This window comes from Meles meles, chromosome 7, assembly GCF_922984935.1.
Source record: "Meles meles chromosome 7, mMelMel3.1 paternal haplotype, whole genome shotgun sequence".
Classification (NCBI taxonomy): domain Eukaryota; kingdom Metazoa; phylum Chordata; class Mammalia; order Carnivora; family Mustelidae; genus Meles; species Meles meles.
The window spans coordinates 69,112,370-69,137,841 of record NC_060072.1 but is presented as its reverse complement, the minus strand read 5'-3'; the positions used below and the strand labels follow the sequence as shown (position 1 = coordinate 69,137,841).

The 25,472-nt window shown below is 35.8% G+C and overlaps 1 protein-coding gene across 1 annotated transcript in view; it reads left to right on the top strand.

Annotated features, from left to right (window-relative positions):
• Nucleotides 1-25,138, top strand: part of RASSF8 (Ras association domain family member 8) — a 130,439-nt gene extending 105,301 nt beyond the window's left edge. Inside the window, exons 3-6 of the mRNA XM_046012613.1 lie at nt 4,723-4,929; nt 17,783-18,672; nt 20,919-21,063; nt 21,676-25,138. Of these exons, the coding sequence (XP_045868569.1) occupies nt 4,827-4,929; nt 17,783-18,672; nt 20,919-21,063; nt 21,676-21,797 (1,260 nt within the window). The 5' untranslated portion in view covers nt 4,723-4,826 and the 3' untranslated portion in view covers nt 21,798-25,138. The remainder of the gene's footprint in view (nt 1-4,722; nt 4,930-17,782; nt 18,673-20,918; nt 21,064-21,675) is intronic.
• Nucleotides 25,139-25,472: the final 334 nt, after the last annotated feature.

Below are 25,472 nucleotides of genomic sequence, written 5' to 3'. Positions count from 1 at the left end.
CAGAACCAGAGTGTTGTAACCATGCATCAGCTGAACACTGCAGTTCAGGAGCAAGTAACCCATGACTGGCATCTGAGGCAGTTTTTCCAGAAACTGTTACTTGTCTAGACGAAATCTGTTTTCTTACCCACTTTTTTCCTTTCTTATGTGTTTTCACCCTCGCTCTCCTTCTCTCTCATTGTACTTCATCCTGTCATGTTCTCCAGGTTGGTTTTTTCCTGTTGTTATTTGTTTTTATCTTTGGTTACTTTTCCATCTCCCACAGGCAAGAGGTACCATTTTTTTCCTTACCTCAGTCACCATTTGATTATTAAAAGTTAATTCTTTTTTACTTCATAACAGTTCTCTATAATTTCATTTAATTCTCACATCAAATTAGTCTTAGAATGAGGTAATCTAAACTCCCTCTAGTTTTTGTTTCTTTAAAGATTAATTTATTGGAGAAAGAGAATGCATATGTGCAGGTAGGGGAAGGGGTGAAGGGAAAAGGGAAGCAGACTTCCCGCTGAGCACAGAGCCCAGCACAGGGCTCTGTCCCATGACCCCGGAGATCATGACCTGAGCGAAACCGAGAGTCTGTCACCCAACCGACTGAGCCACCTGGGCACCCCTAGATTATATTTTTTCACTAGCTTTCTGTACAAAAGAGAATTTGGGTATCTGATTATTAGTTCTAATAAGCACTCTTCATAATATACAGTGTTCATTGTGCAGAATCTCTGTATGGTGCCCGAAGAACTAGTGGCGAACATCAATGTTTTATTTAAAGTAGCTAGCTTGATTGTGAAGATTTTATAACACATTTTATCTGTAGGCTCTTTCTATAAAGAATGCTTTAATATGCAATAATCATAGATATTGAGCAAAACTGGACATGAAAGAAATGTTAAAATTGGCACTAAACCACCTGTATGTTTGTGTATGGGGTCCAGGGGGTAATGCAGTTTGCTTAGCAGTAGCCTGATGGTAGCATCACAAGGAAGTCAGACCATTTTAAAGCATTCAGTCAATTCTTGTTTTTTTGTGAGAGCCCTTGGTCACAACAGTTTCATCTGCTGATCAATACATAACCTTGTTTTATGTGTTTTTCTGTCAAAAAATACCTTATTTGACATACATTGTTGATTCATTAACATTAAACTCACAGCCAGTAGCTCTGTAACTCATACCTAACAACACGTACTTTTCTCCATAAGTTACATCACAGCCTTCTTATACTTATGGCAGCACTATGCTTGGGAGCCATTTTCAACAGTGAAATCACCAATAAAACTACAAAAATGCCAAAACATGCCACGAAATACACTGGGAAGAGTAACTTGTCAACAGTATGAGAGCTGAAACAAAAAGGCAAAACAATGCTTCTTTGTGACCTCAGCTGGGAATGTGTAGGTCAGACCACTCAGATTTTTCACAACTGTATACATGTCTTTGAATGACTCTGAAAGTGTGATAAATATTGATTTTGGAGTTACAAATAAATTTTAGTGAGGGTGTGAATTCACAAATAAGGAACCCATGAATAATGATTGACTAAAATTGCTTCATTAAAGCACTGTTCTTGGGGTAATGTGTCTCCACAAATGTAGGCGCTTAATTCCAATATGCTTTCAAGGTAATAGTTTTTAACTAAAGAACACTTGTTCCCAGTAGCATGTTACTGAATAAACCTAATTTTTCATTATAATAATTAAAATAATAATGATTTGAATATAGAAACCTTATGGTAAAAACAATAACAACTATATTATAATAATACACTAGCAATAGAACCTTACTTCTACCTACATTATTGTTTCCATGGGAAAATTTATTCCAAATTCCAACTGAGATGTCAAAGCCCCTTAGCTTCTTGAGTCCTTAGTCCCAATGATGAGCAATCCACCATACACACCTTTAGTGTAGGACTTCCGTTTTCCCTCTAATAGTTCTGGGGATGGGAGCAGAATTGTAGGAGTTGGGCTCTGGACAACAGCAGAGAAGGGAGTAGTAGGGGCTTCCACCGAGAAGACAGATTCTTCAAATGACTTTGATGAATAACACCACGATTTTGAGGGAAGCTAGGGGGATGATTGTTAGTATAGCCCCAAACTTGACAGAAGCCATATTTTGAAAACAGGGGCTCTGCTAGGAATAAAATTTTGGACCATGTGGTTCATTGATCTGATCTATTAAGCCATCTTTTTTACTTTCCTTAAGGATTTCAATTTGAATGATAGTATTAGTGGTATTAGAAGAAAAATGCAGATGCTGGTCTTCTCTGTGATGAGCCGTGGTAGGAAGTCTCTGATCAAGAGGATAAAAACCTTGCAAGTTTATATCAACTAAGCAATATTATTTATGCTCAGTGTTTTCCCACAACATTATTATATTCTGTAATATTTAACAGATATGCATGTGTTCTATGTTTTGTATTCACTTAATGGTTAAAAGTTTGAGGTAAAACAATGATAATTCAAGATAAGAAAATAAGAGGTGGTGTACTAAAACATTTATAGAACTTAAAAATGGACCTCATAAGTTTCTTTTAAATGATAGGTTTCTTTTGGGGGAGGAGGCCTTTTATGAGATCTTTCTTGCTAGGTTTCCCATGTTTAAGATCTTTTAATGAAAAACAATGGACTAGGTATTAAATAGATTTTAATTCAGTTTAGTTTTTTTAAGCTCAGCTGAGTTTTTTATTTAATAAAATAATTTAATTTTAATGTATTAATTTTATACAATATATTAATGTGTGACCATTTTTTAATCTTAATTTTATTCCAAAAAGAATAATACATATTCTATTTTTAGTAAATAGAGCACCTGGCGGAGAAGGAAAAATATCTTGTTTTAAGTCAGAACTCTTCTGTTTCCTTTCGTTAAATGGTCTTTAAATGGATTGGGGACAGTAGCATATATAAACCTCTCATTTGGAATTTCAAGTGTGCACCAGCCTATTAAATGCTCAGAGTAGTCTAACTGTTAAAAAAAAAAAAAAAACTTGTTTAACTTTATTTACAAGATTTCTTACATTTCTTTGACTTTGGAGCACCGCACGCCCCGCCCTCACACCCCAGAAACTTTAGCATCTTGCGGGATTTCATAACTGAGGAACACAGTTGTGGAAGTTAGCTTGTCAGAGGCAAGTGGCTCTTCTTCTGGGCATACAGGGGGTTTATGAAACCACCTTGGCACTTCAATGTGGAGGCAGAAGGAGCCAAATCAACACACTGGGAAATGATCCGTCCTTTCCCTTGTTTTCAGAATGACAAAAAGTATTTTTGTACCTTCTCTGGAGAAAGCAATAGGTTTATTCTCCTTCACTCATGTGTGTTCTGACTTATATACCCAGGTGACAGGTGGCCTAGAACTATCTTAGGTCTTTTAAGAAAATGCACAAGGACTATATTATACTCTTTTACTGGACATGTTTTTAGTGTTTTTAAAATAAGCTTTTCAATAAGTCATTGATCCTGAAACACCAGTTCCGTCATCAACCTTTAAATAAATTTAAATCATTTTAATTAAATCAATGTTTATTACATCTCATAAACTTTAACATTCTTTTCAAAACCAATAAAAAATAGAATCATAGGACAGTGGACAAACAAATCATAGATTGATTAGTTTTAACACAGGAAGAGCTGAGATTTTAAAAACCTACAGGAAAAAGAATTGTGTGCAATTGATTTTTAACCAGCTAATAATAACATTCTTTTTTAAATTTTTTTTAAAGATTTTACCTATTTATTTGACAGAGAGAGATCACAAGTAGGCAGAGAGAGAGGAAGGGAAGCAGACTCCCCGCTGAGCCGAGAGCCCGATGCGGGGCTTGATCCCAGGACTCTGAGATCATGACCTGAGCCGAAGGCAGAGGCTTAACCCACTGAGCCACCCAGGCGCCCCTAATAATAACATTCTAATCAATACAAGAAATCAAGGCATTTGGTTTGATTGCGTGAGAATGTAAAAATTTCTGCTTGGTATATATAAGGCAGCTAAAGAAAAAATCAAACAATGGGGAAACAGGAAGTATAACAAAAAGTTGAGGTTTATATTATTAGAATAACTCTTGTAATTTAAGGATACTGTCAAACCCCAGTTAAATAAATGAGAAAAGGGCAAGCAGTTCATACATGGGGAAGTTGTCAGCCAGTAAAGAAATTAATTTCCATCAACTGCTTTATGCACACCCTGTGCCTTATGCTGTGGTTGGTGTGGGAGTTAGAGTGTTGAAGACCACACTCTTCAGTCCTTCAGGGAAGAGAGGGAGGCAAGAGACACATGAAACAAAGGAGTGCAATGGAGTTGTGAAGATACGTTTACAAATGCTCACAAGGCTATGGAAACTGGTTCAACTGGTTTATTTTTCAAAAAATGACAAAAACTGTTTTTTAACCTTACAAATGATCCTAATGAGTTATTTTTTTTAAAGAAAGGAATAGCTTATAAGTTGAGCAGTCGGGCTTAGTCAAGTAAGATTTCTTAGAGTTATTTTTTGATTTCTTAGAGTTACTTTATGTTTAAATTATAATTATGAAAATTATAATAATATGAACCAATGTCATGAATAGGTGACTATAATTGTATTCATGCTACCAAATTCAGTTCTATAAAATAAGTATGTACATGGTTATTAATGGTAGTAGGATTATGAGATATTAGAATTTAATTTGCATAATACTTAGTAAAAGAAATTTAAAGACTCGTTTTATTAAAAATATTTTTTCTTCTTTTTAGCTGACTACACAAGACTCTGCCTTCCCCATATTTCCATAGCCAGCGACATGACCTGACACCTTGATGACCAGTCTCAGGGCCCTTAGGTAACTGGCTGCTACACCATGGAACTTAAAGTATGGGTGGATGGAGTTCAGAGGATTGTTTGTGGGGTCACCGAAGTTACAACTTGCCAGGAGGTTGTAATAGCCTTAGCTCAAGCGATAGGTAAGTGGACTTTCTGGGAATCTGTGATAAAGTGGTTTATAATTCCTCTTGTGGTTTATGGTTGTTTGTATTAAATATAGATTTCTAGATTTTTGTTTATTTGGTTCCATAATACAACTTGCAAGTACACTTACACTTATTACTATTCCCCCATGCTTAAATAAATCTGTAAACACACTTATTCTCTGTCTCCCCCCAGATTTTACTGACCTTCAGACTAGAGTCTGCACTGCCTTCTGCTCTACTGTTGTTTATCCTAAACAACGATTTGTGGAACTAAAATGTTTTCTTTTTTTTTTTTTTTAAGATTTTATTTATTTATTTGACAGACAGAGATCACAGGTAGGCAGAGAGGCAGGCAGAGAGAGAGAGGGAGAAACAGGCTCCCCTCCGAGCAGAGAGCCTGATGCAGGGCTTGATCTCAGGACCCTGGGATCATGACCTGAGCCAAAGGCAGAGGCTTTAACCCACTGAGCCACCCAGGTGCCCCTAAAATGTTTTCTTGAGCTAAAACATAGATTTCTAGTTCCCAGACTCCTCATTAGGAAAAATCCTATTTACTGTTTATTCTGACTACTTTTAGAGAAGAAAAATGCAGCAAATAACAAATAACATGGTCCTTCAACAGAAAGATAATATGTGCATTTTAAGATCTTACAGTGCAGATGAAATTATCAAGTACATGCTTACTAGCTCCATCTTGTTCATCCACTAAGAAGAAAAGTTGCAACTTTTCTTCTCAGTGTGTTTATCTTTATCATTTTTATACATGTTTTTTTAGCTACTTTAACCCTTTTGGAATATGATGAGGGTATAAGCACCTACATTGGAAAAGCCAATACTGTGGGCTATAGCTTATATTTGCATCTTAAGTCCATCATTTAGCAAACATGTATTAAAGGGAAATTGTTCTCAGCACCATGTTAGGTGCTTAGTGCTCCTTTGTCTTTGAGCGACTAATCAAGTTTTCTTTATGTCATGCTAGTGTATACTGGAAACATGTTACATTTGTTCAGGAAAGAGAAAAGTCACCCTGCACTGTGACACCTTAGCATTTTGTGGAGGCATTTCTGGCAGTTAAGAAATTGGCAGTGCCCTGTGCAAAGATAGAGACTTTCTTTTAATACTGACATCTTTTGATTTTTCTTAAATACTGTGTAGTATACACACATATTAAAACAATGCTAAAAATCCTAGTCAATGAAATTTTCTTGTATTTTGGCCTAATTATATTTGTGGACTTAAGTTTAATATTTAAAGAAGGGAAAATAAAGGCATTTAATTTTATTTCATATTCTTTGCAACCAACTTATTTAGTAATTATCCCTTTTACAAGCCCGATAAAGAATTCAAAGTAATGATCATAAAGGTACTCACTGGATTCGAGAAAAAAGTGGATGAATTCAATGAGAACTTCAACAAAAAGAAACTATAAAAAATAAGCAGTTAGAGTTGAAGAGTACACTAATTGAAATGAAAAATACACTAGAGGGAATCAGCAGCAGATTAGAGGATGAAAAAGAATGGACCAATAATTTGGAAGACAGGAAAATGGAAGGGAACCAACCTCAACAGCAAAAAGAAAGAATAATAATAATAAATAAGAATAGGCTAAGGGAACTCAGTGATATCATTAAGCACAATAACATTCACATTATAGTGACCCCAGAAGAAGAAAAGAGAGAAGGGGACAGAAAACTTATTTGAAGAAATAGCTGAAAACTTCCTTAATCTGGGGGTGGAAACAGATATCCGGGTCCAGGAATCACAGAGTGCCCCAAACAAAATGAACCCTAGGAGGTCTGCACAAAAACACGTAATTAAAATAGCAAAAACTTAAAGAGAGAATATTAAAAGCCACAAGAGAAAAGTGAGTTCATATAAAGGAAATCCCATAAGGCTATCAGCTGATTTTTCAGCAGAAACTTTTCAGGGCAGAAGGAAGGGGCATGATACATTGAAACTGCTAAAAGGAAAAAGCCTACAAGCCAGCAAGGTTATAATTCAGAATTGAAGGGGAGATAATTTCCCAGACAGAGGAGTTTATCACTACTAAACCAGCCTTATAAGAAATGTGAAAGGGAATTCTTTACATGGAAAGAAAAGACCATAATTATAAATGAGAAAATTATGAAAGGAAAAAAATTCATTGATAAAAATAGTAATCAACTATGTATGACGCCAATATGAAGGTTAAACACAAAAATAGTAAAAGTCAATCATATCTATTAAAAATTAGTCAAAGAAAACACAAGAAGTAAAATATGATTTCATATACATAAAATGTGGATGGGAAGTAAAAATTTAGTGTTTTAGAATGTGTTTGAACTTAAGGGATTATCAGCTTAATATAGACTGCTACATACATCCATGAATCCCATAGTAACCACAAACCAAAAATTCTATAGCAGATACACACACAAAAAAATAAAGAGAATGAAATCCAAGCATAACACCAAGGAAAGTCACAAACCACAAAGGAAGAGAACAGAAGAAGAAAGGAACAGAGAAGAACTATAAAAACAACCAGAAAATTAACAAAATGGCAATAAGTACATACTGATCAATAATTACTTTAAATATAAATGGACTTGGGGCACCTGGGTGGCTCAGTGAGTTAAAGCCTCTGCCTTCAGCTCAGGTCATGATCCCAGGGTCCTGGGATCAAGCCCCGCATCGGGCTCTCTGCTCAGCAGGGAGCCTGCTTCCTCCTCCTCTCTCTCTCTGCCTGCCTCTCTGCCTACCTGTGATCTCTGTCAAATAAATAAATAAAGTCTTTAAATATATATATATAAATGGACTAAATGCTCCAAGCAAAAAACATAGGGTGACAAAATGGATTTTTTTAAAAAGATTTTATTTATTTATTTGACAGAGAGATCACAAGTAGGCAGAGAGGCAGGCAGAATGAGAGAGAGAGAGGAGGAAGCAGGCGCCCTGCCAAGCAGAGAACCCAGTGGGTTAAGTCTCTGCCTTTGGCTCGGTCAGGATCTCAGGGTCCTGGGATCGAGCCCCGCATCGGGCTCTCTGCTCAGCGGGGAGCCTGCTTCCCCCTCTCCCTCTGCCTGCCTCTCTGCCTACTTGTGATCTCTCTCTGTATGTCAAATAAATAAAATCTTTAAAAAAATACTCATCTTTGGGTTTTTTCTGCTTAGTAAAAACTCTAAAATTAGCAGTTGTCAAATCTAACTTGCTTTGTTATATTTGAGACTCAGACCATGGGCAGTGGTTTAAAAGAACATAAATGTATTATACAGAGAGGTTGAGGGGTGCACCTAGCTGCATCTGTCCATCTGGCATCCACATTTTCTGCACATAATTTCAAGGGGAAAGTGTCCAGACGTACAAGGTGTGTGTTTGTCCATTTGGACTAAATAGTATACTGTACTTGCTTGTGAACAAGCTGAAAGTTTTAACTGAATCTACCTCGATTTTTGCTGTCCGTTAACTCAGTCCAGAGCTGTTTTTGAAAAATTGGCAACTTGAATACAGAGGTTTTATGGTATATCTCCAAACTTGGCTAAACAACTCTTTTTCTGTATCATAAATACTTGATGGAATTCAGAATTCACCTGAGAGATGGTTCAGCTGGCAGCCAGCTGAAGATGGTTGACTCTTGCTTTTCTGGTGCCGTCAGACTTTCTCAGCATCAAATGTAATATGCTCCTGAAAAACTAAATATTTCTCTATCTTGTAATGTGAGTTATTAGTATTCAAAGTTTAAACACTAAATGAGAGTTTTATAGCATGTTGACCTTATTTCCTCTGTAAGAAATAATAGGGGGGTTGTTAGGAAAAATTAATGCGGTGACATCCAACCCCAGAATTTCTGTGGCTGAACACAATAAAAGTTTATCCTATTAGCAGAGTATTGACTGACTGACCAGTCAGTGCAGATGTTTCTAAAAAATTTATAATGAAGCAACTTGTAGAATACGTTCGTGGGTTTAAATCCACACTTTTGATGCATGGGGTAAAAGCATCAAAGATATACTCTTGATTAGGGATTGTGAGGGATTTTTCTGGAAAGCTAAAATTTCTCTAAGGAAACCACCAAGATGTAAAGATATTTACATAAGTTAACAATCTGCAAATATATATGGCAGTGACCATTTTTTGACTCAGTGCTGTTAATCAATGGAATCGAATTAGAAAATAGCTAAAGACAAAACATAATTTGGTAACAGTTGTTGAATGTATCTAATAATATGGAAAGAAATCCTTTCTACTCTGATATTTGACTACCTTGACAGGTTATATTTAGGTGGTAGAAATAGAACATGTGCAAATTATGAGACAGAATAGCAAAATAAAAACATAATTGAAACCCTTTAATTGGCATGAAGTAGCTAAACCGCCCTGCAGTGCACTGTGTGTTTGATCACTATATATGCCGGGCTTTTGACACATTCCCAATTTCGAGTATTTTGTCTTGTTTCTCCCATAAACTATCCCAGAAATGCCATTATTTCACAGTTCAAACTGCTTCTCAAATCTGTATGTGAAACAGACAGCCTTTGACTGTTCATCTGTTTCAAGTTATAGTCCAGAAAATGCATTTGCTTTTACAATATCCCCCAAATATGTGAAGAATGTATTTCTGCCCTCAAGTAGCTTAGAACTTAAGTAGAGTATGGCTAACAAAAGATTAGAGAGGAAAAGAGGAGGAAGAAATCAAGGAGACTGAGGGGAAGGTTTTCTGATTCATACTCCTTTGTTGCCTGGTACCATTTAAATAAAGTACTGAAGTTTCGGAATTTTTCTCTGTTCCCACTTCTTGTGATCTTGTTCCTGTATCTCCTTGTCCTGGGGCCAGAGTTAGCATTTAATAGAAACAATTGGTTGAGGCTGGGGTCCAAGGTGAAGTAGACTATTCCTTAAAAGCCATGTTTCATATGACTTTCCCCAAGAAAATAAATTTTCTCTTTTTTTTTTAAGACTTTATTTATTTGACAGAGAGAGTACAAGCAGGGGGAGTGGCAGGCAGAGGGAGAAGCAGGCTCCCTGCTGAGCAGAAAGCCCGACATGGGGCTTCCATCCCAGGACCCTGAGATCATGACCTGAGCCGAAGGCAGACGCTTAACCAATTGAGACACCCAGGCGCCCTAAAAATCAGTTTTCTTAATTCTAGTTCAACTATTTAATAGTTACTTCTTTTCTCTGGAAGTCCCTCTAACATAGGAGTCCTGCTTATTTATCCATCTTACACCACTGCTTTGCCTAAAGTAAGTAATTAGTTAAAACATCGTTTCTAAAACAGTGTTGTCCAGTAGAAATTTCTGCAAGGATGGTAGTGGTCTCTATCTGTGCTGTCCAGAGGAGTAACTACCAGCCGCATGCAGCTACTGAGTGCTTGAAATGTGGCTCGTATAACTGAGGAAATGAATTTTTAAGTAAAATTTACATGTGGCTAGTGGTTAATCGGTATTGTAAACAGTTCTAGACGATTACTAATTGCTATCTCAGACTTACAATGTCTGTATCTCAACTGTTGCCCACCCTCAAATTTCTTCCTTCTCCTTATCTCAGCAAATGAAAATTCTTTTCTTTTAATTAAAACTTTTGTGTGATCTTCATTTCTTTTCTTGTTCTAATATCTCACAACCTTTCCATCAACAAATCCCATCTGTACTACCTTCAGTATATATGCAAAATCTTGTTTCTCTTCACAGCCACTGTTAACACGTTGATGTAAGCCACCATCACTTCTCATGTAGATTTTTGCAGTGGCCTTCAGCTCATCTCCCTGCATCATCTTGGTCCCCTCCAGCCTATTCTTGACAGTTTTCTTTCAAAGTTGATACTTTTTTAAAGTTTTTATTTAAATTCCATTTAGTTAACATACAGTGTAATATTAGTTTCAGATATAGAACTCAGTGATTCATCATTTACATGCAACACCCGGTACTCAGGTGCACTCCTTAAACCCTATCATCTATTCCCCATCCCCCACCCACCTCCCCTCTGGTAACCATCAGTTTGTTCTCTGTAGTTAAGAGTGTGTTTCTTGGTTTGTCTCTCTCTTTCTCTTTTTTTCCCCCCTACGCTCATTTGTTTTATTTCTTAAATTCCACATGAGTGAAATCATATGGTATTTGTCTTTCTCTGGCAAACTTCATTTATCATAATTCTCTTTAGTTCCATCCATGTCATTGCATATGGCAAGATTTCATTCTTGTTTATGGCTGAGTAATATTCCATTGTGTGTGTATCTGCCTTTAAAGGCAGATGTATCTATCTTGTATGTATCTATCTTTAATACTTTTAAAATATGAATCATGTCACTCCTCTGCTCAAACCTCCCCCCATCCACACTGGTTTCATACTCAGAAAATTCCAAAGTCCATACGTGTAATGGTCTTCAGGACCCTAATGAATTCATACTTCATCTTCTTACCAGTCTGACCTTATCTCGTATCACTTACTTTTGACTGTCCCTTCTTATACACACCAAAGACATTTCTACCTCAGTCTTTGCATCTCTTTTCTCTGCTGAGAATATTCTGCACCCAGATATTTTCATAATTCATTCCCTTGGATCTCTGTTTAAATCTCATCTTCTCACAAAAGATGTCCCTGACTACATGTACATATACACATGCACACACACATGCTCATACACTCACATACTCTTTATCTACCATACTCTAGTATTCTCTAAAGCACCTGCCATTCCTGATATTACATATAGGCCACATATATAGACCATATATGCATTTTCAAATCTAAACATTTCTGAAAGCCTCAAGTTTATCATACTTCATTTGAAGTTAGCCATAACTGGAATGTCTTGAACTCATTTGGTGGTAAAAACTGCTCTGATTTGATATGAGGCTATTTTTAATTTATATTTATTCCATCTGATATGAACATTGGTACATTTTACCTTATACCTTTTAGTATGTTTGATTACAGACATATAGGATAGCACTACGTAGCCTTTCTAAAATCCAGAAAGTTCTGAATTTTCAGCCTATCTGGCCTTAAAACTGTTTCATAATGGACAGTAGACTTACATTTACTTATTTGTGTGTTGTATATTGCTTACTACTGTTTTGTTACCGTCTATTCTCATAGCTTAAAACCATGCCTAAGTAACAGACATTCAATACATATTTGTGCATAAATGAATGAATTTTTTAAAGTTATTTTTCCTATAAATTACAAGCTGAGCTAGGTGACCACCCATCTCTAGGATTATATGATCCTTTAGAAGATAAGGAAAATAATATTTTATTGCCACATTTAACTCTTAATTTATGCATAAATTATCAACTTTAGAAATTTACAAATGTATCGATATTGTATCTATTTACAAAATAATACTATTCATTGTAGACTATTTTGAATCAAGCAGGGAAAAATGACCCTATCTCCTAAGAGTAATCACTATGAGCAGCACTTTTTATGTACCTCTAGATGAGCTTAAAAAAAAGATTTTACTCTCCATAATTCTAGATAGTTTTAAAGCATCATTTTTGTATTTACTGGATCGTGAATTAAATGGTCCACATCACTTAATCCTCATAACAGTCTTATGAGGAAAGCACTGTTATTATCTCTACTTTAGAGATGATCAGGCTAAGGCACAGATACCAGATAAGCTGCACAAGCTCCTGTAGCTAGTAAGGAGGGTACTGGGATCCAGACCAATAGTCTGACTCAAGAACCCTGCTCTTAACTACTATTGTACTCTATTGGTTATACCCCCTATAATTTCGGTGGGCATCTGTTAAGAAATATAGTTATTGGGGCGCCTGGGTGGCTCAGCGGGTTAAAGCCGCTGCCTTCGGCTCGGGTCATGATCCCAGGGTCCTGGGATCGAGCCCCGTATTGGGCTCTCTGCTTGGCTGGGAGCCTGCTTACTCCTCTCTCTCTCTCTGCCTACCTCTCTGCCTACTTGTAATCTCTATCTGTCAAAAAAATAAATCTTTAAAAAAAAAAAAAAGAAATATAGTTATTGATTGAATTATGTTGAAATAAGAAATAAAAACACTTAATAGTAAAATATACTGCCTTTTTACAGCCAAGATCATGTTTTACAGTTTTGATATTTATAACAATACTGTAATCATTCATAATTTTTTTTCAAAGATTTCATTTATTTATTTTAGAGAGAGAGAGAGAGACAGATTCAGAGTGAGAGAGCATGAGAGGAGGTCAGAGGGAGAAGCAGACTCCCCATGGAGCTGGAAGTCCGATGTGGGACTCGATCCCAGGACTGCGGGATTGTGACCTGAGCCACAGGCAGTCGCATAGCCAACTGAGCCACCCTGGCGTCCCATCATTCATAATTTTAAAGACCTTTTGGATTTTCTACATAAAACATTAATTAAATGAAGACATGTAATTCATAGCATGCATCAGACAGGATGGGTTAGATTATTCTATATTAACAAAATATCCTCCAAATCTTACTGGTCTGTAGTGATAAGTGCTAGCTGTTATTTTGGTTAATAGTATTTATGCAAAGTAAGTAGCATAGTGCCTCACAAATATAGGCAAAGTAAACGATAATCATTATGAAATCAATAAATTTTATGTTTTCATTATTTTTTAATAGTAGTAAATTTATCATATAATCCGAAATAGTTCCTAAAGTAATATGCAGTAATTCTGTGGCTACATGATAATCTCATCAACACAATGGGAAAATAAACTGTGAATGATTTAGCTAAGAGTTGTGCACAGCTGACTGATAGGTTATACTCAGAGATAATTACATTCTGTCACTGTCATCATGAAATAAACACTCCATGGTTAAAGTTATCTTAATAGCTACATTCAGGACTTATAGAAAGTTTATTGATAAATTTGCAGGATAGTTGGATGTGTTTGGAAGATTGCTTTAAATTCTTTAAGCTTTGATTTCTTCACTGGTGAGTTGAGGATCCTAAAGCTTTACTGCCTATCTCATAAAACCAATTAGGATTACATATGTATTATATATTTTTATTTTTAATATGTTTTTTATTTTTGCAAACATATATATGTGTAAGCATCAATAGCATTTAACAGACTATAAAATGATACAATGTAATTTCTTTTACAGAGATCAAGATTCCTTGTAAGAATTCTAAGTCTTTATGAGAAGGATTAGTTATGTTCACTCGAGTCTATATAAGAATCCAAAATGTTTATATAGCTCAAGGAGCAAAGTATCTGTTATCAGAAAAGCTCAGTGTGCTTGGATAGATTATTCATGATTAAGAATAAGCTGTTACTACTTCTAGTATGTCCAGAAACAGGAGGGTATATTAGCATTAAATTCATAAGAGATTAATGCCAACTCTCTGTCATATTCTTTTGAATAATGTACAGTATTCACCTTTGGGTAAGAAATATTTGAAACTGAAGAAAAAACCAAATGTCAGTTAAAACTAAATCTTATCAAGAGAGTTGATGATCAAGGTATTTAATAGAACCCGCAGGGCCTAACACTATATCTGACAGATACTTGGTGTTCAGTATAGATTTGTTAAATAAATAACAAGATGTGACTTTTAAATCATGATTTTGTTCTTTGGCTCTAAGAAACTTCCTAAAATTATTTTTTAAAAAAGGTTGCCCTATTGAAAGAGTGTTTGAAATAAGGGCGTAATGTTTTTGGGTGACCCATATTTGAGTTGTGGTGTATATTTTCAAAAACTTCGTAATACTCCACAGTTACACATACTATTCTTCTTTAAATTGAGTGAGAGTAATCTGTTACCCTATTTCCTTTTGTCAGTCATCCAGTAAGATTCCATAAATGTGTTAAAGTCTCTTTATGTGATTTTCCTTATTATATGAAGTTAATGATCCTTGAGATTACACAATTACTTCAACTATTCAAAAGTATAGTCAGTATTTTATATTTGTACCATTACTTACATGGCATACATTTCTAGATAGCACAAACAGCCTCAAGTACAGATGCTGCAGATATGTAGATAGGTGGGTATGGATAGATACTCCTTTTTGTTAGTCTTAGGGGTCCATCAAGATAGTGTGCCAAGTACAACTACATGTATCCATTTAATAAAATGCATTGAAAGGAGTTTTGCAGGAGGAATTTGAATCTCTCCAAATGAAATAGGATCTTTAGGGCCTTGCCAAGCATAGTATTAAAAATAATGATTATGGGATTTAACTTTTACATAACCTATCTAACACCTAATTTTTATAATAAAATCAAAGCTATTAATTCATTTATGTTTTATAAAAGCTTTTTTATATTGCTGGATAGGATTTTTTTTTCTTTTTGCCTAATTGCACTAAATATGTGTTATTTAACAAAGAGGGAAAACTGGCAGTAGAAGCAATTCTAAATAATCTTCTACTAAGATACTCTCCTAGGGCAGCAGTACCATTAAGCGCTGGAAAAATCAGCTTCATATTTAATTATGGCTAAATTAGGGTTTTTTAAATTGTTAATATGACTTATCTAATGTAATGATTCCATTTTCTTTTTCAAGATGTTTCACTGGCCTGGTAGAGAATTGAGAGAAGTCTCTGCTGATCTATTCTAACCCCTCACATTACCGATGAGGACACAGAACTCCAGAGAAGAGATTCTAAAAGTAGTTGATAGGCAGCAAAGCCAAGAACACAAGCAGTGTGTACACATGGAACAGTTTTAACCTTGCAGATTTGTCATGTTTTTTTCTTGGAGTAATTACAGTAATTTCTTTTTTTTTAAAGATTTTATTTATTTATTTAACAGAGAGAGATCACAAGCAGACAGAGAGGCAGGCAGAGAGAGAGAGAGGGAAGCAGGCTCGCTGCCGAGCAGAGAGCCCGATGCGGGACTCGATCCCAGGACCCTGAGATCATGACCTGAGCCGAAGGCAGCGGCTTAACCCACTGAGCCATCCAGGCGCCCCAATTACAGTAATTTTTAACCTGAAAAATCACTAGAAATATTTTTTATTCCATGAAGTCAATCCACTGTATTAAGGGTTTCTTCTTCATTCCCGTTTGCCCACATATTTTGACAGTAGTAACAACTAACATTTGTATAGAACTGCTCAATTTTAGAAAATAGTTTTATATTTTATATCTCACTGGACTCTCGCAACAACATTGTCAGTAAGAAAATACTATTCTCACCCTATAGATGAGGAAATGGAAGCCAAAGGAAGTTTAATAAGTTGTGCAAGTCATTTACTTAGCTGGCAGAGCCAGACTTGAACACAGGCCTTCCAACTGCAGAGCCTTTGTCCTTTTCAGTGTTATATTGATGGGAGTTGCTAAAAGTTGCTTAAGGATTTTTTTTAAGTCAGCTTATGGTCATGAGAGGTTTCTGGTCAGCCCTTTTGTTACTTGAATAACAGTGTTTTAAATTAATAATGGCTACTGTGTATTGATTGAATACCTGCCATGGGCCAGGTGATGGTGATAGATATGATGCCTGACTCTGGCTCTCAGAGCCTGTGAGATACTGGTGGTATCTCCATTTTAGAAGGGAACTTGGGCTGTTTATCCAATAGGTAATTAAAACCCTAGATTAAAACTCCAGTCTGTTTGCCTCACAAGCTGCTACTTGTCAGCTGTACCCAAGATTCAGTTTCTGTAAATGAGAACATATGCATTCATGTAGAGCAATATCACTCTTAATGTACTATTTCTGAATTACATATACGGATATTCCCATATATATGTATCCAGACCTGCATTTATTGACCTGATAACTGAGAAAATAACTACTATTGGTTCAGAAGCTCATGAAATTAAAAAAGAGGATAAATCAATAGCTGTATATACCAGTGTTGTAATTGCAAGATGACAGCATCAGTATTTTCTTCCTTGTAATAATGATAAGTAGTAATGGATACTTTTTTATTGAGATATAATAGACACGTAACATTTATATTACTTTCAGGTGTCCAGCAGATACTTGTAACAAAATGTAATCCATCTGACCCACCCACCTTAAATGGAAATATTTAGGAAGAGTGTTCAAGTTAATGAGACTATACTATCCTCTGAAACTTGATCTTCTGTAATTACCAGTTAGGTTCAGTATAACTTCTACTTAAATATGATCTTATTGTTTTTGTTTTTTAGTATTTTTGCATTTTTTTATTTTTTTAAACAAGAATCTTTGAAGTTACAACTACCAAAACTGTACAAGACTTCTCTTTGGGCCCCTATTTTTATACAAAATTATTTTCAAGGATCATTTTCACTGAGGTGATTTTTATTTACCACAGGTATTCAGAAAGATACCAGCTGGGTGAACTATGAGTTGGCCAAGCCTTCACACAGAGACAGAGTAAAGACCTGTACAGACCCCTGTGAGCTGAGTTATCCATTGGCTCCATACTTCCCTTCAGGAGTAAAATGGGGCTTCCAACCTCCCCGAGTTCTAATGTACAGAGAAACCAGAGGGATTCACAAAGTGGAAATTTACTTAAGTTTTGAAGTTCTACCTAGCTCCTGGGACCAGGCCCTCATGGCTTCCAGTGGGGCATTCTGGTGTCGTCCTTTGTTTCAGCCGGAGGTCTTGCCCCAAACAAGAAGGTCTAGGCAATTGGGCATTTGATAATGTAAGAGTCTCAGGGAGGTTTAAAGTATAAAGTTGAATTTCTAAGCAAGTCAGAAGGATATTTGTAATTCACATGCCTTAGTTTTATACTGTTAACATATCTTCAAGAGAAGTTTGTTGTGGTGTTGTTGTTTTGTTTTTTTGCTTTGGTTTGGTTTGGGTTTTTTGTGTTTTTTTTTTTGTCTTCAAGAGAAGTTTAAAAGGCAGCATGGACTGGACTTGGCTTCTAATCAAGAAGACAGTTATCAAATAGTGTCCTCTGTTGCATCATTTTGGCTATCACATATTCCACTTTGACAATTTATTCTTGTCTTTTTTATCTAGGTCGAACAGGAAGGTACACTCTTATAGAAAAATGGAGAGATACTGAAAGACATTTAGCACCTCATGAAAATCCTATCATATCCTTAAACAAATGGGGGCAGTATGCTAGTGATGTACAGCTAATTTTACGTCGAACGGGGCCATCTCTTAGTGAGCGACCCACTTCAGACAGTGTGGCTCGAATTCCAGAGAGAACTTTATATAGGCAGAGTTTGCCCCCCCTGGCTAAACTGAGGCCTCAGATTGACAAATCAATCAAAAGGAGAGAACCTAAAAGGAAATCATTAACATTTACAGGAGGTGCCAAAGGATTAATGGACATTTTTGGAAAGGGTAAAGAAACTGAATTTAAGCAAAAGGTGCTGAACAACTGCAAGACAACAGCAGATGAATTAAAGAAGCTGATCCGGTTGCAGACAGAGAAGCTTCAATCCATTGAGAAAGAGCTAGAATCAAATGAAATTGAAATACAATTTTGGGAGCAAAAATATAATTCTAACCTTGAAGAGGAAATTGTCCGCCTGGAGCAAAAGATCAAAAGAAATGATGTTGAAATTGAAGAGGAAGAATTTTGGGAAAATGAATTGCAGATTGAACAGGAAAATGAAAAACAGCTGAAGGATCAACTTCAAGAAATAAGACAGAAAATAACAGAATGTGAGAGCAAATTAAAGGACTATTTGGCTCAGATCCAGACTATGGAAAATGGTCTTGAAGCAGAAAAATTACAACGGGAAGTTCAGGAGGCACAAGTCAATGAAGAAGAGGTTAAAGGAAAGATTGGTAAGGTCAAGGGAGAAATTGACATTCAAGGCCAACAGAGTCTGAGGTTAGAAAATGGCATTAAAGCTGTAGAAAGATCTCTTGGACAAGCCACCAAACGATTACAGGTAAGAACATTTCTATAGAAAGAAGGTTTCATCTGTTTAAAAGAATTAATGTATTCTTGGCATTTTCTTGAATGATTGTCCATTTTCTCTTACATTTAAATTTAGAAACCTGAGGCGCCTGGGTGACTCAGTGGGTTAAAGCCTCTGCCTTCCGCTCAGGTCATGATCCCGGGGTCTCAGGATCAAGCCCTGAATCCGGCTCTCTGCTCAGCAGGGAGCCTGCTTCTTCCTCTCTTCTCTGCCTACTTCTTGGCCTACTTGTGATCCTGTCTGTCAAAAAAATAAAAAAATAAAGTTAGAAACCTACTTTGGTGTATAAGTTTCTTAGAATTTCTATGACTTATGACAAAGCTAAGATGTGAGACCAAAACAAAGAGGAGTGCTAAAGCCATAACTGATTCTTGCTCCACAGAAAGAGGTCTTTTACTGTGGCAGTTGTAACATTAGGTAATGGGATACAGAGAATAGAATCTCAGAGCTGGAATGGACACTAATGATGAGATAGTGAATCTGACCTTCTCTCATTGTAGAGATAAGGAAACCAAAGCCAAAAGAGATTACTGCAGATTGGTTTACCAAGGATTGTGTGGCTAGTTGACTGCTTATCTATTACTTCTCCATTGTGGTTCACCCCATCTTTCCCAAGATGTAAATAGACCCCTTCTCTTCTCCATATTACTTACTTTCCTAAGGAGAGGGGCACAAAAGTTCCTCTCTGATTTTCCCCTCTCTGGTTCACATACAAGAACATTTATATTTTGCTATTAGATCTTGATCACTCAACTTCTATTTCTCAGATACCCATTCTTGAAAATGTGGTGATGTTAGGGGAGTTGCAAAGAGGATATTTAATATACTACATATAAATAATATTTAACATACTAAATATTAATATTAAATAAATTTTAAAATATTAAATTTAAATTTCTGGGTTTGGTTACATTTGGCCACATCTCAGGTGCTCATTGGTAGTTGGTGTATTGGCCAGTGCTGGTTAGAGGCTTGCTCTTCAAAGTAGTTCAGGGCACGCTTTTTAAAAATTCAGAATCTCTGTTGTGAAAGTATCTCCAGATAGTACCAGTGGGCGTGGAAGCTTGAGCAGAGCTACTTTAGAATGTGAACAGTTCTACAAGCAGAGAAAGCTGAGGTTTCAAGAACTTACATGATTTCTATTCTGTGCCACTAACAATAGTCAAGAGGTAAAATAACCACCAGAATTTTGAAAATCAAGAATTTCTCATTCCGTAAAAGTAGAAGGTTATTAACCTTTGATTTTTCAGTATTATACTCTTTGGATTCATTCTGACCTTTAAAAAGGATACATTTGGAAGTTGTGTTGCCTTTGATATTATTTACAGGAAACACTAGTTTATGATAGTCATTGCTAGTAAATCTCGTTGGGAAGTATCTCATCATCAAACTAACATATCTCCAGTGCCCCCTACACTCAAAGTAAGTGGAGGAGCAACCACTCATTTCTGGTATCTCTTCCTACCCCTACTAGTCTTCAGACACACTCAGCCTGGGTGAGGCCTTGCCCCCTTTTTCCTCTAGTGCAGTAAAGGAGAAAAAGAACATCCATTCAAATCATGGGATGCCTCTCTGTGCTTTTTGAGCTTTCTAAGCTGTCCAAACTTGATCTCCGTTCTTTAAGGATCTTCAGTTCTCATACATGTCTTTGCCAAGTACTTAAGAACCCCACAGTGAAAATCTTGTGGGAATCTTGCTTTCTTCATGCTCTAGTGTATATCTCAATGACGAATCCCATGAAAAGTTACACAGTTTAGCAAAAATAAAAACTTCTCTGAATCTCATGGACCAAATGACTATTAATTTTTGCAGTCATCTATGAAGTCATTAGGGAAATTTAATTGTGAACACTTACAGCAAGATTGCCATAAACACTGGGATTGATGAAAACTAGTATTTTACTGATCAAAGTTTACAGACATAGATTTATTTCATCAGGTGCATAGTGTATTCCTAACAGAGGAAAGCATCACCTTAAAGAGGACAGACTAAAGAACCTTTGTCCTTTATTTGCTTATTTTTTGGCCTGTGCCCCAAAGCAGAAATGACCTCTTTTTAGCCTACTGTGGCAACATTGACCGGGTTTGCTAACGGTGTTCTTGGGAAGGCACGTATCACATATCCAGCCCCTATAGCAGATGGACTATCACCAGGATGTCTTTAGAGGGCCAAGAGTGACTCTTCAAATAAAAAGACAAATTTTAACTTCCATCTAGGACAAAGAACAAGAACTGGAGCAATTGACGAAAGAGCTACGGCAAGTCAACCTCCAGCAGTTTATCCAACAGACGGGGACAAAAGTTACTGTTTTGCCAGCGGAGCCCATTGAAGTAGAGGCCTCACATGCAGACATAGAAAGGGGTAAGGTGTTGAGAATTCTGCTCTCTTTACTTTATTCCCACTGGTTAGCTTTGAAGGAACTACTTGTATTCAGTTAAAATGTTAGCCTACTGTTCAAAGCCTGGGCCACTTAAAAAAAAAAAATGGCATACTTCGTGCTTCTGGGAAAAATCAATAATATCTAGGTTGTTGATTTACATAGGTGGGCATGTAATCCCCAGATCTTACATCATTTGTTTTAACTGCTTCTTTAAGAAACCTTTTCCGGATGTATGAGCCATTGTCTGTTGAATTTTATTAGCTTCTGTTCCTTATGCCCCTTCTTCCTCTCCTAAAAGTCTTTATTATTAATTTGTGCTGATATTTAAAAGATGTGTATCATCTGAACAACCAAGAAAGAGAAGGAGAATGCTCACCTTTTTAAAAAGGTGTTGAAATCACTGAAAACTATTTGTGTCAACAGAGAGGGTCAAGAAGAGTCTTCTCCTCTTCCTCTTGTCCCAGGCCCCACGAAGAGCAAATTCTACAGTTTGCTCTTTGGCTCTTGAGGACAGGAAAAGTTCTAGTTTTTTGTGTTGCTGACTACTTCAGGTTGCTGAGTACACCAAATGGTTTTCTTTGTTTTCTGTGTAGAGGCACCATTCCAGTCCGGGTCCCTGAAGCGGCCTGGTTCATCTCGGCAGCTCCCCAGTAATCTTCGTATTCTGCAGAATCCTATCTCATCTGGTTTTAATCCTGAAGGCATCTATGTATAACATTATCTGTCTTTAGGGGAGAGACCCAATAAAGGTACCAAGGACAGTAAGAATTCCTTCTTTGATTTGTGCCAATGATGAACAGAGGATCTATTTCACAAGCCACCGTCTCTTTTTTCTGTCCTAAATTGCATACCACTCGGAGCCATACCCTGTGCACTGATGCTAAAGAACAAAGAAACTGTGTTTTCACACACATCGACAGTGTTGACGTGTTTGTCCAGCAGCTGTAATGCAAAGCCTTCATTTTTATTTGTAGCATTTTGACAGCATTAGGAAAGTATTCTGCTGTGTGTATACGTAAATAAAACCATGACTTAAGAGCGAAGAGAAATATGTGACTGGCTTAGTTTAATTTATTCCATATAGTCGATTAGTGGGTGAATGTTGTTGTTTTCATATTTTTTATTACTACTTACCCTGTGACTGAGTTACATTCTGAATTGTGTGACTATGACTGTGTGCATGCCACCAGTGTCCATCCGTACCTGCTGGCCTACAGCTCTGCGAGTGCCATAGGGAGCTCCAGCGTCTGCCCTAACTCCAGAAGAACCCACTTGTGTTTAGCTTGTGTACCTCTCCTAGCCATTGCCTCATTAGACAAAATAATTCAGGTTTTAGTTTTCATCTGGACTTGGATCTTTTCTTTACAGTATTTCCAGCATATGAATGACCACATACCCAGAAGAGCAATATTTTCACAAGGTAAATTGTAGGTTTAAAAGATTTGCGGTACTTCAGACACTTTAAACTAAAGTGTAAGTTGTTAGATAATCTGTCCAAACAGGCGTGGGGTTTCCTGATAAATTATGTGTTTTGTTTCTGCCCTGCCTTAATCGTTTTAATCTCATGGATCCTCAGAGTTGCCATAATACATAAGTTAGAGATATCTGGTTGATCTGCTTCAGAAAGGTTACTTTAAGTGATATATTTTTAAAATAACCCACGTCGGTATGTATAGTCTGTTGGTGTAAGAACCCATGAGTAAGTTACCGCTTACACATAATTTCCTCTGTACTTTATGGATTGTCGCTATTTCTCCAATCACTTAGATAGAAAGTACATTGGAGTTAGGTATTTTTTACAAAGGAAATAAAATAAAATTCTTTTTTTTTTTTTTTTTCGTTTTTGAGCTTGGCTTTTACAGGATATGAGTCTCCCAATTGTACCTCTATTTTCTTATTTATTTATAAAACCAAAAATGAGTCGACACCTCTCCCTTGAGTAGGGACTTAACTAAGATTCACAAGTAGTATCTGGATGGATGTGGTCAGACACCATTTTGCCATTTTTACATTCCCTCTGATCAAAATTTGGTACAATATAAGTAAGACCTTAACCTGAAATTTAAAGTAGTTTTTAATTCTGAGGAAACTATATTCTCTGTATTACTTACATGCAACAAAGTAAAAGTGGATTAGTATATTAATGCCATGGTAATAATAAAAAGATGTAAGTTATATCTTATGCATGAGGGCAACTTTGGATGTTTTAACACATTTGACTTATTTAAGTGAATGCTGAGAATGCTACATTTAGGTTTCCAATGAAAAATTTTAAGAATGGCTATGAAAATATATAGAAGCTTCTACAAAACTGAAGGTAATAATGCAGAGTTGCCTTTTCTAGTCTAGCTAAATGGCAGACCTCAACTAAAGGTAGTATTTTCTTTGGGTTCTTGGAGTTATCGAATTGACCTTGCCATGATACTATTTTGCAAATAACTTGAGGAATAATTTATTCTTACCTACATAACCACAACTTATACAGATTTGTTCTCAATTTATAATAGTTATTTCATATCTATATATATTTAAAAATTAGAATTAAAAATAATCAAGATACTTTGTAGATTTTGTGATGGTAATGATTTATGTATGCCCAATATATGCCTTATTTTTAAAGGGTTCCATCCTATACCAAGAGTCATTTTGTTATTGTTGTTCAGAGAAATTAAGATCTTATTCACAAAGAAAAACATTTTTATAAATCGATCACATTCTATTTAAATCAAAATGTTAAACTGAAGACATATTAAACATTGCAGTTTTTAATTGCAAAAATGCCTTGGTATGCCATCAAAAACACAAAGTCAATGTCCAACTTAATTGTTGTTAATTATTATCAACATTAATCTAATAACTTTAAGACTGGCAGCATTGTGACAACTTCCTCTGAATTTTCAAATGCCAAATAATCTTTATGGACCTAATTACAGATAGAAATACTATTTCCTAGAGGCAAAGAATATACAAATGTGAATTTGATAAATATATTGAGCAGCTATACTTTTTAATCAGTTATATTACTTCTGAAAGAACATCTCTAATATTTTCTAAGTCTTTTTAAAATAGAAGCAAGAAAACTCATTTCCCTTAGAACATCTTAAAAATAATATAGTCTATTCCTATTGTGAACACAGAGGAGTTAGATTAAGTGCCACATCTTTTGGATACATTTCGGGGCTGTTGGGGCAGGGCAAGAACAGTGGGCAGTGATCTGTAAAAATACCAAATATAAAATTTTGCATCTGGGGGAATATTCAGGTTCTAAATACTAAACTAGATTAAAGGGTTTTTAAATTGTTGTTGTTGTTGTTATTATTATTATTATTATACTGCAAGTTGTTTCATTATAATTTCCTTTGAGTATTAACTACATTAGAAGAGAATTTTTTTTTTCTTACCAAGGAATGATTTGAAATAGCATTGTGTCTAGCATCCTCAGAGAATGATCCATAGTGGGTTTCCTCAGTTTTTTTTTTTTTTTTCTGTGAGCTTTTTTTTTTTTTTTTGGAACTTTTTTGATTTATTAGCATGATTTTTGTCCTGATGCACAGGGAATTTATATGTGGGACTTTGGTTGGTATTAATAGGAATTACCCATTTAAGTCCCTCAGTCATTCCTGAAGTAATCATCAATTCCCATAGTTCAAATTAATCACAAACTTGAGCTAAAACAGCAAAAATACAGAATTTATGCTGTAAAATGTGATTATTAATAGTGTTTAAGAAAAACAAATAAAGAACTTGCTTCCAGAGCATAAATAAATTTTGTACCTGCATTAAAAGGACATTTTCTTTGTGAATAAGGGAAAAATGGTCTTTCAAGTAAAGAAACTACATTTAAAGCCATTTCTGTGAACATCTCTCCAAGTTAGAACTATAATAACGGATTGAGGAAATGATATGGAAAAGGCAAAAACTCTTGATTTCAGGTATGCAAAGGATGTGGGCAGATGGGCATTTCCCTGTGTGCATTGCCTTTGAAAAATTGGGCCTTAATTTATATGTAGTTAACAATGCTGTGTTCCCATCCTTCTTCTACCTAAAGTTGTCTTTATTAATCTCTATTGTATTAAAATTTAGCTCATAAGTATTACTTTTATATTACGTCCATTTTTTTGCATGTTTATACTATTTGCTACAGTATTTTTAAGTTTTGAGTGAAGGCCATCAGCTGTGTGGAGAAGACAAAACAATCACTATTTATTCAGTATTGCTGCTTTACATTTCCAGAATAAGCTTTCGATGCCCAGACACTTGACTGCTTGAAAGCTGCAGGAGCTCTATTCCAATGCATTTTATATATTTTTAGAAACCAAATAAATGCAGATAACTATTTAGTATACTAATTATATTAAACCAGCAGAAATATAAAGGCAATAAAGTATAT